This window comes from Oncorhynchus mykiss, chromosome 19, assembly GCF_013265735.2.
Source record: "Oncorhynchus mykiss isolate Arlee chromosome 19, USDA_OmykA_1.1, whole genome shotgun sequence".
In the NCBI taxonomy this organism is placed as follows: domain Eukaryota; kingdom Metazoa; phylum Chordata; class Actinopteri; order Salmoniformes; family Salmonidae; genus Oncorhynchus; species Oncorhynchus mykiss.
Genome location: NC_048583.1, coordinates 35,521,563 through 35,539,363, shown reverse-complemented (window position 1 = coordinate 35,539,363; position 17,801 = coordinate 35,521,563). Strand labels below are relative to the sequence as shown.

Genomic DNA, 17,801 nt, shown 5'->3' with positions numbered 1-17,801 from the left:
CAAATCAGTGCATTTGGAGAAAGGGAGTCAGGGACCCTCTTCCATCCACTCCCTCACCTCCTAATTACTGTTGCCTCCACTGTCAAGCTTTTGGCACCACTTTGGTCACTCTTTCTCTATCAAATTCAATATGCTTTAATGGCACGAATGACGGTCAATGTTGTCAAAGCGGAATGATACACATAAAAATATGAAAGCAACAACTCTCTCTCTCTGAACTCAATTAAATTCAAGGGCTTTATTGGCATGGGAAACATGTTAACATTGCCAAAGCAAGTGAAATATATAATATATCTCTCTCTGAGACATAGATCTCTCTCTGCCTCTTGTTAGAACACAGACAGAAGTCTGACAGATCAACATGATAAACACTTGGAGAAAAAGCCATCGATTCACTTTTCCATATAATGTGAAACTTTAGCATTTTCATTGAGTGGTCTTTGCAATTACAATTACAGATTGCTTTCTTGCTTGGGCAACATTACGCCATTTATTAGGTTCTGAATGTCATGTACAATGTTTTAATGAATCAAACCAGCCACTACATTATTTCACTACCCTATTACGTAGTTGAATTGCTCTGATTTCCATTACCTTGTTTTTCATTTCTCAAACTCCGCCATGTTTTGAGATTTTGCGGAGAGGTGTGTTGGTTGGGTTACGGAGAGGGTAGCAACATTTTACATACGCTTTTCTTCTGGAAAATGCACACCTCTCAACTAATTTTATCTATTTATATACATTTTTATCGTCCATAAGACTGTTAGGTCGCAGTAACGTTACATCAAATGACAACGGTCCCACAGCTCACTTGTGGTTAGCTATCGTTTGAAGAAGATTAGAAGGGGCTTGCTCCCTACAAATTCTTTCGTCTCCTGCTTTCGGAATGTTTTCCAAAAAGCCTCATGGGGACGTCAAAAAATCTACACTGAAAGTGTTGGATCCAAAAAAAGATGTCCTGACACGTCTGAAACACTTGCGGATTGTTAGTGGTAAGTCGAAATGAGACATTTTGGTCGGCTAGCTAGCTAGGCTATACAGTAGCTTGATGCTACAGCTAAACCAAAGCTACCGAAGCGAGCTCGCGACTTTTTCTGTTGATGCAGAGTAGCTAACATGCCTTGGCTTGTTTCTACTCGCATCATTGGACAGATTGGAAGCGTACAGTTGTAGCTAGCCATTATATAATATCATATTTTATTGTATTGCAACGCTTGAAATGAATTTGCTGTGCTGAAATGTGTGGCAAACAGTACAAGTTATGTCAAAACAATATGGTTGCATACCAATTGTAATCAGTGGTTTAGGATAGGAATCGAGACGTCATCCATGTTTTGATATACGTTAATCACATTTGTCAGCAGTCCTTGATTTCTGTTTTGCCACTTGTCTTATTCTCTATTTGTGGACTAAAGATGGGACATACAGTGCCTTCAGAAATGATTAATACCCCTTGACTTATTCCACATTTTGTTGTTACAGCCTGAATTCAAAATGTATTACATTTATGTTTCTTACACTACCCCATAATGGATAAGTGAAAACATGTTTTTAGAATTTTTCGAACTTTCAATGGGATTCAAGTCTGGGTTTTGGCTCGGCCACTCAAGGACTTGTAAATTCTAGTTCTGAATCCATTCCAGTGTTGCGTTGGCTGTAAGCTTGGGGTCATTGTCCTCTTCAATATTTGCCCCAGTCTAAGGTTGTTTGCATTCTGAAGCAGGTTCTCATCGAGGATTTGCCTGCATTTGGTTCCATTCATTTTGTTCCCTTTATCCTTACCTGTCTCTGTCCCTGCTGTGGGAAAAGCATCCCCATAGGAAGCGACAGTGTCTGTAAAAAAGTGGTCAGATGAAGCACATGCTAAACTACAGGACTGTTTTGCTAGCACAAATTGGAATATTTCCCTTTATTTTTCCAATGGCATTGAGGAGCACCACATCAGTCACTGGCTTTATCAATAAGTGCATCGAGGACGTTGTCCCCACAGTGACTGTACGCACATACCCCAACCAGAAGCCATGGATTACAGGCTAAAAGGTAGAGCTGATGCTTTGAAGGAGCGGGACTCTAACCCGGAAGCTTATAAGAAATCCCGCAATGCCCTCCGACGAACCATCAAACAGGCACAGCGTCAATACAGCAGACCTGCCAACATGCATGCATTTTGTGTACCAACTACGCAATTCTCTGTCTATGTACGCAGGTATGAGATCCGAGTTAAAAGTATGCAGAAATGAAGAAGGCCTGATTATTATTCTTTTTTAAACCATTTGTAATAAAAAATACATCCACTGAGTAAATCTAACATCCTGATTCTCGAGCTGCAACACACAGACATTTACGGAGTTTGTGTCAAGATTTAAAGGAGATTAATGCATTATTATTTGACGTAGCTACCCAATGTCTGTCCCTCCTCCTGTTTGTTGTGATGCTGAGTTTGCTGACTGTCAGCTGTACGTTAACACATGGACAAATCCCTTTTCGACTCTGTGTTGTTGTGGAAAGGTAAACACTAATTGTTTTAAGCTAACGTTAGCGAACATAAGATGGACATTCAGTGGGCTCTAAAGTGCCAACAGTTCACTTGCATTTGCTAGTGATTTTTTTTAATGCAAATACGAAAAATAACTGGTCGCATTTGTGCGAGTGTGATATACATTTAATTCTGCGTCCCATTGGTTGTATTTTCCATGTAACATTACAAGGATCACACAACCTGGTAGACTGTAACTGTAATTATGATCCATGTCACAAAAAGCATTACAAAAGTATAATCAAAAATGAATATAAAAATCTTGCCATTAAATGGAGTTGGGAGTTTAGAAGAATGAGTGTCCGGTATTAGCTATGGCTTTGCAGTAGATTTGAGATTTCATACATTTTGAAAATCTGAAATGATGTATGCGCTGCAAAGAAATACAATAGACACTTACAGAGGCTGAAACAGCGGACTCTTCTAGCTAACAGCGTAGCCTACTTAAGCTTTGCACGGCCAGGCACGACTCCAACACCATTGTGACGGGTTGCATCACTGCCCAATATGGCAACTGCTCGGCCTCCGACCGCAAGGCACTACAGAGTGTAGTGCGTACGGCCCAGTACATCACCGGGGCTGAGCTTCCTGCCATCCAGGACCTCTATAGCAGGCGGTGTCAGAGGAAGGCCTTAAAAATTGTCAAAGACTCCAGCCGCACTAGTCATAGACTGTTGTCTTTTTTTTTTTTTTTTTTTTTCTGAACTGCATTGTTGCTTAAGGGCTTATAAGTAAGTATTTCACTGTAAGGTCAACACCTGTTCTATTTGGCGCATGTGACAAATACAATTTGATTTGACCAAGATTCTTCTTGAATGGTTGCTCAGTTTGGTTTGACTGCCAGCTCTAGGCAGAGTCTGGGTAGTAACATATTTTTTTCCAATTTCCCAATGGTGGAGACGACTGTGCTCTTGGAAACTGTCAACACTCAAATTGTTTTATACCCTTCCCCGGATATATGCCTCATCATAATAATAATCTTCTAGACAGTTCCTTGGACTTCATTGTATAGTTTCTGCTCTGACATGCACTGTCAACTGTGGGATCTTATATAGACAGGTGTGTTTCTTTCTATACGGAACAAAAATATGAATGCAACGGTCAACAATTTCAAAGATTCCTCCCCCCTCAGACCAAGGTGGAGGACCTGAGCTGGTGTGGTTACACGTGGTCTGCGGTTGTTATGCTGGTTGGACATTCTGACAAATTCTCTACAATGACAATCGAGGCGGCTTATGGTAAAGATATGAACATTAAATTCTCTGGAAACGGCTCTGGTGGACATTCTTGCAGTCAGCATGCCAATTGCACACTCCCTCAGCTTGAGACGTCTGTGGCGTTGTATGACAAAACTGCACATTTTAGTGACCTTTTATTGTCCCCAACACAAGTTGCACCTGTGTAATTATCATACTATTTAATCAGCTTCTTGATATTCCCCACCTGTCAGGTGGATGGATTATCTTGGCAAAGAAGAAATGCTCACTAACAGGAAGGTAATAACGTGCACAACATTTGAGAAATAAGCTTTTCGTGCATATGGAACATTTCTGGGATAATTTTTATTTCACGGAGCCTACATTTTACATGTTACGTTTTATATTTTTGTTCAGTGTAAGTCAAGTCCAAACTATTGAATTGGCCACAGGTAGATCCCAATCAAGTTGTAGTGACATCTCAAGGGTGATCAAAGGAAATTGGATGCACCTGAGCTCATTTGAGGAGGTGTGTCCAATCTTTTGACTGGCCCTGTATGTTAATTAGATTTGTTTAATTTTCAATCATTTGTAGAAAAAAATAAGTCAAGGGGCATGAATACTTTATGAAGGCACTGTATAATAAAACCAGATTGGAGATCTCATTCAATTCATTGAGGGAGTTCATCAAAGAGCTGCCTGCATGAGAGTCAGGTCAATAGGGGTCTGTTTGGAAGATGGTCTTAGCTCTGTCAGTGACATTGGGTGGACCCTGTGAAAAACAGCTAATTTAAACTGGGTCTGCCTTTGGGATTTGTCAGTAAAGTGACCCCACGACGGCAGTCAAACATCGAAGCTAACTTGCTAATGTTGACTAGCTTGCCAGCTACTTCCAGACACAAATGAGAGAACACCTCTCTCTGACCATTTTACTTGGCCAAGCAGAGCTGGTTAGGCTGTTTTCGTGTTATCTAGAGCGTTGGTGACTGCTGCACGGAAATAGTTTCCACTGCTTGTATACTTCGTATTTTGGCAAACGTAGTGTGAAATCTGGGAACTTTTTGCATATATCCATACTATGACCTGTAATCATACTGCATACTCATACTACATAGTGCTGTTAGTATGAGTATTCGAACACAGCTCGAGAGTGCAGAATCCAACTGGGAAATTCCACGGTAACAGTGATGCTGTCAAACAAAAACCAATGATTACAAAGTTAAACAAACCATACAATTCTATGCACAAGGACTACTTTCAACAATTTCCACACAATTTTACTAAAACGCATTTACTTGAACAGTGCAGATCAAAAGTTTGGTTTAGCATATGATGGCACCAACAGCACAATCAGGTTTTTGTTTGGTATGCATTTTAAGGTGAAAAGTCTGAAGCTGTGTTTGTATACCCATGCTAACATACTGTGTACTACATACTTAATGAGTATATACTAGCGGTCGACCGATTTTATGATTTTTCAACACCGATACCGATTTATTGGAGGACCAAAAAAAAGCTGATACCGATTAATCGGCCAATTTTTCTTTTTATTTATTTGAAATAATGACAATTACAACAATACTGAATGAACACTTAATATAATACATCAATAAAAATCTATTTAGCCTCAAATAAATAATGAAACATGTTCAATTTGGTTTAAATAATGCAAAAACTAAGTGTTGGAGAAGTAAAAGTGCAATATGTGACATGTAAAAAAGCTAACGTTTAAGTTCCTTGCTCAGAACATGAGAACATCTGAAAGTTGGTGGTTCCTTTTAACGTGAAACTTCAATATTCCAAGGTAAGAGGTTTTAGGTTGTAGTTAATATAGTATTTATAGGACTATTTCTCTCTCTACCATTTGTATTTGTATTTCATATACCTTTGACTATTGGATGTTCTTATAGGCACTATAGTATTGCCAGTGTAACAGTATAGCTTCCGTCCCTCTCCTCGCCTCTACCTGGGCTCAAACCAGGAACACATCGACAACAGCCACACTCGAAGCAGCGTTACCCATCGCTCCACAAAAGCCGGAAACTCATTTCAAAAACAAAACATTATTTCAGTGAAATACAGAACCGTTCGGTATTTTAGCAAATGGGTGTCATCCCAAAGTGTAAATATTCTTGTTACATTGCACAACCTTCAATGTTATGTCATAATTACATTAAATTCTGGCAAATTAGTTCTCTATGAGCCAGGCTGCCCAAACTGTTGCATATACCCTGACTCTGCGTGCAATGAACGCAAGAGAAGTGACACAATTTCACCTAGTTAATATTGCCTGCTAACCTGGATTTCTTTTAGCTAAATATGCAGGTTTAAAAATATATACTTCTGTGTATTCATTTTAAGAAAGGCATTGGTGTTTATGGTTAGGTACAGTCGTCCAACGATTGAGCTGACAAGGTGAAAATCTGTCATTCTGTCCCTGAACAAGGCAGTTAACCCACCGTTCCTAGGCCGTCATTGAAAATAAGAATGTGTTCTTAACTGACTTGCCTAGTTAAATAAAGGTATAAGATTAATTTTTTTAAATCGGCAAATCGCCACCCAAGAATACCGATTTCCGATTGTTATGAAAACTTGAAATCGGCCATTCCGATTAATCGGTCGACCTCTAGTTGTTACCTACCCTTACCACCTGGGGGCGGCCCGCCAGGAAGTCCAGGATCCAGTTGCAGAGGGAGGTGTTTAGTCCCATGGTCCTTAGCTCAGTGATGAGCTTTGAGGGCACTATGGTGTTGAGCTGTAGTCAGTTATTACTAGCATTCTCACTTAAGTGTTCCTTTTGTCCAGGTGGGAAAGGGCAGCGTGGAGTGCAATAGAGATTGCATCATCTGTGGATTAGTTGGGGCTGTATGCAAATTGGAGTGGGTCTAGGGTTTCTAGGATAATGGTGTTGTGAGCCATGACCAGCCTTTCAAAGCACTTCATGGTTACAGATGTGAGTGCTATGGGTTGGTAGTCATTTAGGCAGGTTACCTTAGTGTTCTTGGGCACAGGCACTATGGTGGTCTGCTTAAAACATGTTGGTATTACGGACTCAGACAGGGAGAGGTTGAAAATGTCAGTGAAGACACTTGCAAGTTGGTCAGCGCATGCTCGGAGTACATGTCCTGGTAATCCGTCGCCCTGCGGCCTTGTGAATGTTGACTTGTTTAAAGGTCTTACTCACATCAACTGCAGAGAGCGTGATCACACGGTTGTCCAGAACAGCTCATGCTCTCATGTATGTTTCAGTGTTACTTGCCTCAAAGCGAGCATAGAAGTTATTTAGCTTGTCTGGTAGGCTTGTGTCACTGGGCAGCTCTCGGCTGTGCTTCCCCTTGTAGTCTGTAATAGTTTGCAAGCCCTGCCACATCCGACAAGCGTCGGAGCCAGTGTAGTACGATTCAATGTTATTCTTGTATTGACGCTGTGCCTGTTTGATGGTTTGTCGGAGGGCATTGCGGGATTTCTTATAAGCTTCTGGGTTAGAGTCCCGCTCCTTCAAAGCGTCAGCTCTACCTTTTAGCCTGTAATCCATGGCTTCTCTTTTGGGTATGTACGTACAGTCACTGTGGGGACGACGTCAATGATGCACTTATTGATTAAGCCAATGACTGATGTGGTGTACTCCTCAATGCCATCGGAAGAATCCCGGAACATATTCCAGCCTGTGCTAGCAAAACAGTCCTGTGGTTTAGCATCTGTTTCATCTGACCACTTTTTTTATAGACTGAGTCACTGGTGCTTCCTGCTTTAATTTTTGCTTGTAAGCATGAATCAGGAGGTACACAATGAGAACACAAGGGGAACACTGATCATGTTACTCGCCCTAGCAGAGCTAGTTAAGCAGTTTTCATGTTATCCAGAGCGTTGATGACTGTAACTGTGCTGCTTGCAACCATTTAATTATTATTTTTGGCAAAGTTTACTGACCCCAGCCATATTCAACGGGTGTTCAGCGCTCGTAAATTAATTATTCTGCGCTCTTGTACTCTGACGAGTGCACTGAAATCGGAGTAGATAGCCAGAATGAATTTACGAAAGCACCTGAATGTCCATTGAGAACGCACAACGACTATACCATTTAGCTAAGCTAAGAATGATGGGAATAATCAAGTCAATAAACGTTAAGTAGTTAGTTAGCCTATAGTTAATATACTGGCAAGTTTGATGTATAAGTAGCCAACTAACATTACCGTTAGGTAGCTAGCTAGCAAACGGTACATACTGCTGTAATGATATGTTATGTGGTTCGTAAAGACGACGTTGCAAACCAATTGTAAGCCAACGTAACGTCATTACATTACTCAATATTTTCTTAACATTTGTCACAAATTCATTGCTTTAAGTAATTGTATCTAGTCTTGTTGTACTTCGGCTGCATATTTTCCACCAATTTCAAATCTAAAAACAATGTGAAGCCTGCGTGTATACTTCATATTTTGACTAATTTAGTATGACATCCGGGAACTTTTGACATACTATGATCAATAAGCATACCATGTACTCAATCCACGTCACAAATAGTACAGTTAGTGCAGTTAGTATGAGTATTCAAACACAGCTCAAGTCCCATAATCACTCTTATCATGGAATTGCAATACTATATTCTCAAAGGGTCCTGAGTTTAAAGCCACAATCCCCTTTGTTGCATGGCATGTTCCAAGGCCTTTTTTGATATGCTCTTGAGTGGAAATGAGTAGATGGTTGAATGATGTTGGTTTTGCAGTAGCTCTGAAAATGATGAAAGCTTCATGGCATTGTGACTTGTGAGTGAAACATTGCAGTTCCATCTCATGAACCCATTTCCTCTATTGTATTCAATGCCGTTACCAGGTTTCCTGTTTCCATTGTCCCCCAGTACAGCAACTACTGTGGGAGCACAGACTGTCATCGTGTCACTGTGCTGCTGTGCCAATAGCAGAGGTTGGAGAGGCGTGTGTGCTGCTGAGAAACAACAGCCACATGCTGTGTAATAATGTAATGTTTTAAATGAGATGTTAGGCCTAGTGTTTCATCTTATTGGTTGTTGATGAATTAAGAAAAGTGTGTCGGTTAATTCATGTAAGACTATAGGCTAATATCACAACTGTAGTATCTAGCAAAAATACGTTAATTGTGACAGTCTAAAGACATTACTTGAGTGCTGTGCTTTAGCTAGGGAACTGTAAATGCACATTTTATTTAGAAAGTAGAGGTATTGTTCCCTGTTTTTTTTTTTTGTGCTGCACACAGTGTACACCTTCAGTGGCTTCAGTTTGCCAAGGAGGAGGGAGTAGGCTAGGAACTGCACTCTGGAAAGTGGGATTTGTGTGCCCTGACACGCACACTATCCATGGGGAATTTCAGGCCCAGATAAGAATCACGCAATCATGTTGAGGATATAGGCTCGGCCTAATAGAGAGAAGTGTGGCTACCTGACCATAATGGCAGCTGAGCAACAGAGGACAAGCTTCAGGCATGACGCCACACAATGTGTAACCTATGTCAGTGTTTCCTGTAGCTTAATCCACATTCAGTGCTTCTTTAAAGTAACTGTCCAGTGTTTCCTGATTTCTATGAAATATGAACCTACAATAAATAACAATGTGAGTGAAATTGTTTTCCTTCCAAATTATTGTAATTAACTATGTTTAAAAATGAGCTTTTCTGTGTTGGAATGGTGTTGGTGTACCCCAACAATAGAATGGTTAGGGTGTATATCAGCCATTGAAAATATTTGTGCAAGTGGACTGCTAATCAGACTGCATCCTCCTCAGGAGGATGACATCATCCTTTTAGGAAATAGCAAGCTTTTTTAGAATCTCTCTGTTTGAGATACAAATTTGAGGTGAGGAACTTTAAGTGTTTTTTTTGTTCTCGAATTCATGCTTTGGCCACATGCGTATGGGATGAGTCAACAACATTCGGGTATGCGTTAACAAAGTATAAACTTTTTAAAAGTGAGATTTTCACAAGACAGTTTCTTTAACCAAAATCTTCAATAGAAAGAAACTAATAGAGGGGTGGGGGGATAGTTATTAAATGTCGATAATTTCAAGCAGCAGCAGGCTAAACATTATGGCAACTTGCAAGTGGTAGCCTAACTCAGAACAACATCTGCCTGTCTGTGTCTTTGGGAATGAGGAGTTGATCATGTCAAGTCAATGCCCTGTCCTTTATTTCCTTTTATTTACAGTCAGATGCTGTTTAATTCTATTAGCCTATCAGCCAGCAGCTCTAGACAACAGTGGACATCACGCTACCAAATTGAGGCTATAACAAACAATCCAATGAGCTCAAGAGTATTATTATTAGGATATCTTGAAGTTTTGCTATTTCATAAAATGAATGGGGCCCTCTTCTGTTGTATATGTAACTACCATAATCTGTGTCCCAAATGTCACCCTATACAGTGCAGAACCATATGGCCTCTGGTCAAAGTAGTTCACTGTATAGGCAATAGGGGGGCATTTGGGTGCACCCATAGTGTTGTCGGAGCCAGGCACTGGTCTGAATGCATCATTTAGGTTTGAATGGCCCAGGGTACTAGTACTACCACCATGTCAAAAGAACAAATCCAGACAGACAATGTGTATGGTTGGACCTAGTCAATGTTCCTAATCGCAGTAGTATATCTGTGTGCTATAGACAAAGGCTTGGCATAGCTTAGTGCTGCTGACTACATCCTTCATGTAAACATGACCAGGGAGAGAGTGGGCCATTAGTCTCTCCGAAGTGTTCTTACCCGCCTGACGCTGCTCTCTTCCACAAACTGTGTGCTTCCCAAATGGCACACTATTCCCTATTGTGCACTACTTTTGACCAGAGTTCTAGGTCAAAAGTTATGAATAGGGTGCCATTTTAGATGCAGTCACTAGCCTATCTGATAAGGAGACTTTTCTCTTCCGTGTGTTCTATTTTGGAGGTGGAATAGTGGTTCTGCCTGTTGCTATCTCAGCAGAGAAAGTCAACAAGAACATGTCCCCTTCCTTCCCCAAGCTTGGCTATTGTTCAGGGCGGAACAGTTCTGGCACACAACTGGGCCAGCTGAGGAAGCTGGATTTTGAGAGTGGGGTTCCGTTTTAAATCAAATCAAACCAAATGTATTTAATAGCCCTTCTTACATCAGCTGATATCTGTAAGTGCTGTACAGAAACCCAGCCTAAAACCCTAAACAGCAAGCAATGCAGGTGTAGAAGCACGGTGGCCAGGAAAAACTCCCTAGAAAGGCCAAAACCTAGGAAGAAACCTAGAGAGGAACCAGGCTATGAGGTGTGGCCAGTCCGCTTCTGGCTGTGCGGGGTGGAGATTATAACAGAACATGGGCAAGATGTTCAAATGTTCATAAATGACCAGCATGGTCAAATAATAGTAATATCAGTGAACAGGACAATGGTTCCATAGCCGCAGGCAGAACAGTTGAAACTGGAGCAGCAGCACGGCCAGGTGGACTGGGGACAGCAAGGACTCATCATGCCAGGTAGTCCTGAGGCATGGTCCTAGGGCTCAGGTCCTCCGAGAGAGAAAGAAAGAGAGAATTAGAGAGAGCATACTTAAATTCACACAGGACACATGATAAGACACTAGAAATACTCCACACACACAAACTACTGCAGCATAAATACTGGAGGCTGAGACCGGAGGGGTCAGGAGACACTGTGGCCCCATCCGATGATACCCCCGGACAGGGCCAATCAGGCAGGATATAATCCTACCCACTTTGCCAAAGCACAGCCCCCACACCACTAGAGGGATATCTTCAACCACCAACTTATCATCCTGAGACGAGGCCGAGTATCACCCATAAAGATCTCCGCCACGGCACACCCCAAGGGGGGCGCCAACCCAGACAGGAAGACCATCAGTGACTCAACCCACTCAAGTGACGCACCCCTCCTAGGGACGGCATGGAAAAGCACCAGTAAGCCAGTGACTCAGCCCCTGTAATAGGGTTAGAGGCAGAGAATCCCAGTGGAGAGAGGGGAACCGGCCAGGCAGAGACAGCAAGGGCGATTCGTTGCTCCAGTGCCTTTCTGTTCACCTTCACACTCCTGGGCCAGACTACCCTTATCTCAGCTCGCTGGTCACCATAGCATCACCCACCTGTAGCACGCGCCCCAGCAGGTATATCTCTCAAAACCAATTCTTCCTTTGGCTGCCTCTCCTTTCCTTTCTCTGCTGCCAATGACTGGAACAAACTACAAAAATCTCTGAAACTGGAAACACTTATCTCCCTCACTAGCTTTAAGCACCAACTGTCAGAGCAGCTCACAGATTACTGCACCTGTACATAGCCCACATATAATTTAGCCCAAACAACTACCTCTTTCCCTACTTTATTTATTTTGCTCCTTTGCACCCCATTATTTTTATTTCTACTTTGCACATTCTTCAAATGCAAATCTACCATTCCAGTGTTTTACTTGCTATATTGTATTTACTTTGCCACCATGGCCTTTTTTGCCTTTACCTCCCTTATCTCACCTCATTTGCTCACATCGTATATAGACTTGTTTATACTGTATTATTGACTGTATGTTTGTTTTACTCCATGTGTAACTCTGTGTCGTTGTATGTGTCGAACTGCTTTGCTTTATCTTGGCCAGGTCACAATTGTAAATGAGAACTTGTTCTAAACTTGCCTACCTGGTTAAATAAAGGTGGAAAAAATAAATAAAATAGGACCTACTGAAGAGATGAGTCTTTAATAACGACTCAAAGGTTGAGACCGAGTCTGCATCTCTCACATGGGTAGGCAGACCATTCCATAAAATTTGAGCTCTATAGGAGAAAGCCCTGCCTCCAGCTGTTTGCTTAGAAATTCTAGGGACAATTAGGAGGCCTGCGTCTTGTGACCGTAGCGTACGTGTAGGTATGTTACGGCAGGACCAAATCAGAAAGATGGGTAGGAGCAAGCCCATGTAATGCTTTTTAGGTTAGCAGTAAAACCTTGAAATCAGCCCTTGCCTTAACAGGAAGCCAGTGTAGGGAGGCTAGCACTGGAGTAATATGATCAAATTTTTTGGTTCTAGTCAGGATTCTAGCAGCCGTATTTAGCACTAACTGAGGTATATTTATTGCTTTATCCGGGTAGCTGGAAAGTAGAGCATTGCAGTAGTCTAACCAAGAAGTAACAAAAGCATGGGTTAATTTTTCTGTATAATTTTTGCATCAAATTTCAGATTTTTGCAATGTTACGTAGATGGAAAAAAGCTGTCCTTGAAACAGTCTTGATATGTTCGTCAAAAGAGAGATCAGGGTCCAGAGTAACGCTGAGGTCCTTCACAGTTTTATTTGAGACGATTGTAGAACCATCAAGATTAATTGTCAGATTCAACAGAAGATGTCTTTTTCTTGGGACCTAGAACAAGCATCTCCGTTTTGTCCGAGTTTAAAAGTAGAAATTTGCAGCCATCCACTTCCTTATGTCTGAAACACAGGCTTCCAGCGAGGGCAATTTTGGGGCTTCACCATGTTTCATTGAAATGTACAGCTGTGTGTCATTCGCATAGCAGTGAAGGTTAACATTATGTTTTCGAATGACATCCCCAAGAAGTAAAATATATAGTGAAAACAATAGTGGTCCTAAAACGGAACCTTGAGGAACACCGAAATTTACAGTTGATTTGTCAGAGATTTCACAGAGACAAACTGATATCTTTCTGACAGATAAGATCTAAACCAGGCCAGAACTTGTCCGTGTAGACCAATTTGGGTTTCCAATCTCTCCAAAAGAATGTGGTGATCGACGGTATCAAAAGCAGCACTAAGGTCTAGGAGCACGAGGACAGATGCCATTAAAAGGTTATTTACCACCTTCACAAGTGCAGTCTCAGTGCTATGATGGGGTCTAAAACCAGACTGAAGCATTTCGTATACATTGTTTGTCTTCAGGAAGGCAGTGAGTTGCTGCGCAACAGTCTTTTCTAAACTTTTTGAGAGGAATGGAAGATTCGATATAGGCCGCTAGTTTTTTATATTTTCTGTGTCAAGGTTTGGCTTTTTCAAGAGAGGCTTTATTACTGCCACTTTTAGTGAGTTTGGTACACATCCGGTGGATAGAGAGCCGTTTATTATGTTCAACATAGGAGGGCCAAGCACAGGAAGCAGCTCTTTCAGTAGTTTAGTTGGAATAGGGTCCAGTATGCAGCTTGAAGGTTATATGATTATTTTCATCATTGTGTCAAGAGATATAGTACCAAAACACTTGAGCGTCTCTCTTGATCCTAGGTCCTGGCAGAGTTGTGCAGACTCAGGACAACTGAGCTTTGAAGGAATACCTAGATTTAAAAAGGAGTCCGTAATTTGCTTTCTAATAATCATGATCTTTTCCTCAAAGAAGTTCATTAATTTATTACTGCTTAAGTGAAAGCCATCCTCACTGGGGAATGCTGCTTTCTAGTTAGCTTTGTGACAGTATCAAAAATACATTTCGGATTGTTCTTATTTTCCTCAATTAAGTTGGAAAAATAGGACGATCGAGGAGCAGTAAGGGCTCATCGATACTCCATGGTACTGTCTTTCCAAGCTAGTCGGAAGACTTCCAGTTTGGTGTGGCGCCATTTCCGTTCCAATTTTCTGGAAGCTTGCTTCAGAGCACGGGTATTTTCTGTATACCAGGGAGCAAGTTTCTTATGACAAATGTTTTTGGTTTTTAGGGGTGTGACTGCATCTAGGCTATTGCGCAAGGTTAAATTGAGTTCCTCAGTTAGGCGGTCAACTGATTTTTGTCCTCGGATGTCCTTGGGTAGATGGAGGGAGTCTGGAAGGGCATCAAGGAATCTTTGGGTTGTCTGAGAATTTATAGCACGACTTTTGATGCTCCTTGGTTGGGGACTGAGCAGATTATTTGTTGCGATTGTAAACTTAATAAAATGGTGGTCTGATAGTCCAGGATTATGAGGAAAAACATTAAGATTCACAACATTTATTCCATGGGACAAAACTGGGTCCAGAGTATGACTGTGGCAGTGAGTAGGGCCGTAGACATGTTGGACAAAACAGTTCCTCAGTGAGGCCTATGGCCCAGAAGGCCTGTAAACAGTAGCTAAAAAAAAGTGATTGAGTAGGGCGCATAGATTTCATGACTAGAAGCTCAAAAGATGAAAACATTGTGTTTTTTTCTGTAAATTGACATTTGCTATCCTATATGTTAGCAACACCTCCGCATTTGCGGGATGCGCAGGGTATATGGTCACTAGTGTACCTAGGAGGTGAGGCCTCATTTAACACAGTAAATTCATCAGTCTTAAGGCATGGTTCAGTCAGCCCAATCACATCAAGATTATGATCAGTGATTAGTTAATTGACAATAACTGCCTTGGAAGTGAGGGATCTAACATTAAGTAGCCCTATTTAGAGATGTGATGTTTTAATGATTGTGTGTGTGTGAACTTCAATTTGGAAGATAGTTAATATTCCTATTAACAAGAATACTTTCTGACAAGTGTAGCTCTTCAGCCAGGTCATGTCAAAATGAGTTACTGGTGTCACCTTTGGGCCAAGATGTTTTTTTTCCTCCATGTTGGATATGTCTCAGCCGTTCTTTGTAGAGGTCGACCGATTTTATGATTTTTCGACGCCGATACCGATTTATTGGAGGACCAAAAAAGCCGATACCGATTAATCTGACGATCTTTAAAAAATACATGTATTTGTAATAATGACAATTACAACAATACTGAATGAACACTTATTTTAACTTAATATAATACATCAATCATTATTAGGAAATGGAAGACATACAAGACCACTGATAATCTCTCTCGATCTGGGGCTCCACGCAAGATCTCACCCCGTGGGATCAAAATGATCGCAAGAACGGTGAGCAAAAATCCCAGAACCACACGGGGGGACCTAGTGAATGACCTGCAGAGAGCTGGGACCAAAGTAACAAAGCCTACCATCAGTAACACACTACGCCGCCAGGGACTCAAATCCTGCAGTGCCAGACTTGTCCCCCTGCTTAAGCCAGTACATGTCCAGGCCCGTCTGAAGTTTGCTAGAGAGCATTTGGATGATCCAGAAGAAGATTGGGAGAATGTCATATGGTCAGATGAAACCAAAATATAACTTTTTGGTAAAACCTTACTCGTCGTGTTTGGAGGACAAAGAATGCTGAGTTGCATCCAAAGAACACCATACCTACTGTGAAGCATATGGGGTGGAAACATCATGCTTTGGGGCTGTTTTTCTGCAAAGGGACCAGAACGACTGATCCGTGTAAAGGAAAGAATGAATGGGGCCATGTATCGTGAGATTTTGAGTGAAAACCTCCTTCCATCAGCAAGGGCATTGAAGATGAAACGTGGCTGGGTCTTTCAGCATGACGATGATCCCAAACACACCGCCCGGGCAACGAAGGAGTGGCTTTGTAAGAAGCATTTCAAGGTCCTGGAGTGGCCTAGCCAGTCTCCAGATTGCAACCCAATAGAAAATCTTTGGAGGGAGTTGAAAGTCCGTGTTGCCCAACAACAGCCCCAAAACATCACTGAGATCTGCATGGAGGAATGGGCCAAAATACCAGCAACAGTGTGTGAAAACATTGTGAAGACTTACAGAAAACGTTTGACCTCTGTCATTGCCAACAAAGGGTATATAACAACAAAGTATTGAGAGAAACTTTTGTTATTGACCAAATACTTATTTTCCACCATAATTTGCAAATAAATTCATAAAAAATCCTACAATGTGATTTTCTGGGTTATTTTTTCTCGTTGTTTCTGTCATAGTTGAATTGTACCTATGATGAAAATTACAGGCCTCATCTTTTTAAGTGGGTGAACTTGCACAATTGGTGGCTGACTAAATACTTTTTTTTGCCTCACTGTACCTCTGACTATTAGATGTTCTTATAGGCACTTTAGTATTGCCAGTGTATCAGTATAGCTTCCGTCCCTCTCCTCGCTCCTCCCTGGGCTCAAACCAGCAACACAACGACAACAGCCACCCTCGAAGCAACATTACCCATGCAGAGCAAGGGGAACAACTACTAGAAGGCTCAGAGCGAATGACGTTTGAAACACTATTAGCGCGCGCTAACTAGCTAGCCATTTCACTTCGGTTAAACAGCGCAATGCTTGACGCACAACGAAGAGCTGCTGGCAAAACTCATGAAAGTGCTGTCTGAATTAATTTTTACGCACCTGTATCTGCCTACCACCGCTCAGTCAGATACTTAGATACTTGTATGCTTGTGTGCTCAGTCAGATTACATGCAACCTAGGACACGCTAGATAATATCTAGTAATATCAACCATGGGTAGTTAACTAGTGATTATGATTGATTGTTTTTTTAAAGATAAGTTTAATGCTAGCTAGCAACTTACCTTGGCTTACTGCATTCGCGTAACAGGCAGTCTCCTTGTGGAGTGCAACGAGAGAGAGGCAGCACTGTAAGGTTGCAAGATTGGATCCCCCGAGCTGACAAGGTGAAAATCTGTCGTTCTGTCCCTGAACAAGGCAGTTAACCTACCGTTCCTAGGCCGTCCATTGAAAATAAGAATGTGTTCTTAACTGACTTGCCTAGTTAAATAAAGGTATAAAATCGGCGCCCAAAAATACCAATTTCCAATTGTTATAACTTGAAATCGGTCCTAATTAATCGGCCATTCCGATTAATCGGTCGACCTCTAGTTCATTGCCCTGCACCCGTCTCAAGCTGGACCTCCGTCTGTCCTGGCTTTTCTCTGAAGTAACGGAAGGCTTATGGCCCAGAGGAAGCGACAGCAGGCTGGTCATGGGATGCGCGGAGAGGTGTTGCAGGGATGGAGATGGACTGTCATAGAGAGTGGCGTTGGGGTTAGGTTGTTTAGGAGAAGTGTCTGAGCTCTGTGTAATGTTACTATAATGGTAGCCTTCACATATTAACTTGTTCAGTTCAGAGTCTGTCCCATCAGTTATGTGAGATATGCGCCATATATCCCTTAGAGGTCAGAGAAGAGCTCTTGGAGCCTGTTGATGTGTCTGTGCGTGTGGCACCAGTGAGAGCGTTTCCAAAATCTGTCCTCAAGAAAAATAGGTTCTCAACTCCTGAGTCACTGCTGTAGGCCTAGTATTTTTCTAATTATTCAGACGAGGAAAAAAATGAC

The 17,801-nt window shown here is 41.7% G+C and overlaps 1 protein-coding gene across 10 annotated transcripts in view; it reads left to right on the top strand.

Moving 5' to 3' along the window:
• Positions 1-601: 601 nt before the first annotated feature.
• Positions 602-17,801, top strand: part of ralgapa1 (Ral GTPase activating protein catalytic subunit alpha 1) — a 78,551-nt gene continuing 61,351 nt past the window's right edge. For 7 of the 10 annotated variants that reach the window (XR_005037706.1, XR_005037705.1, XM_036954705.1 and 4 more), the window contains exon 1: positions 602-992. Coding sequence is in view for 8 of the 10 variants with exons in the window: in XM_036954705.1 (XP_036810600.1) it covers positions 887-992 (106 nt within the window). In the remaining 2 variants the exon portion in view is untranslated. The remainder of the gene's footprint in view (positions 993-17,801) is intronic. The other 3 variants (XM_036954711.1, XM_036954709.1, XM_036954710.1) reach the window with 2 other exon arrangements.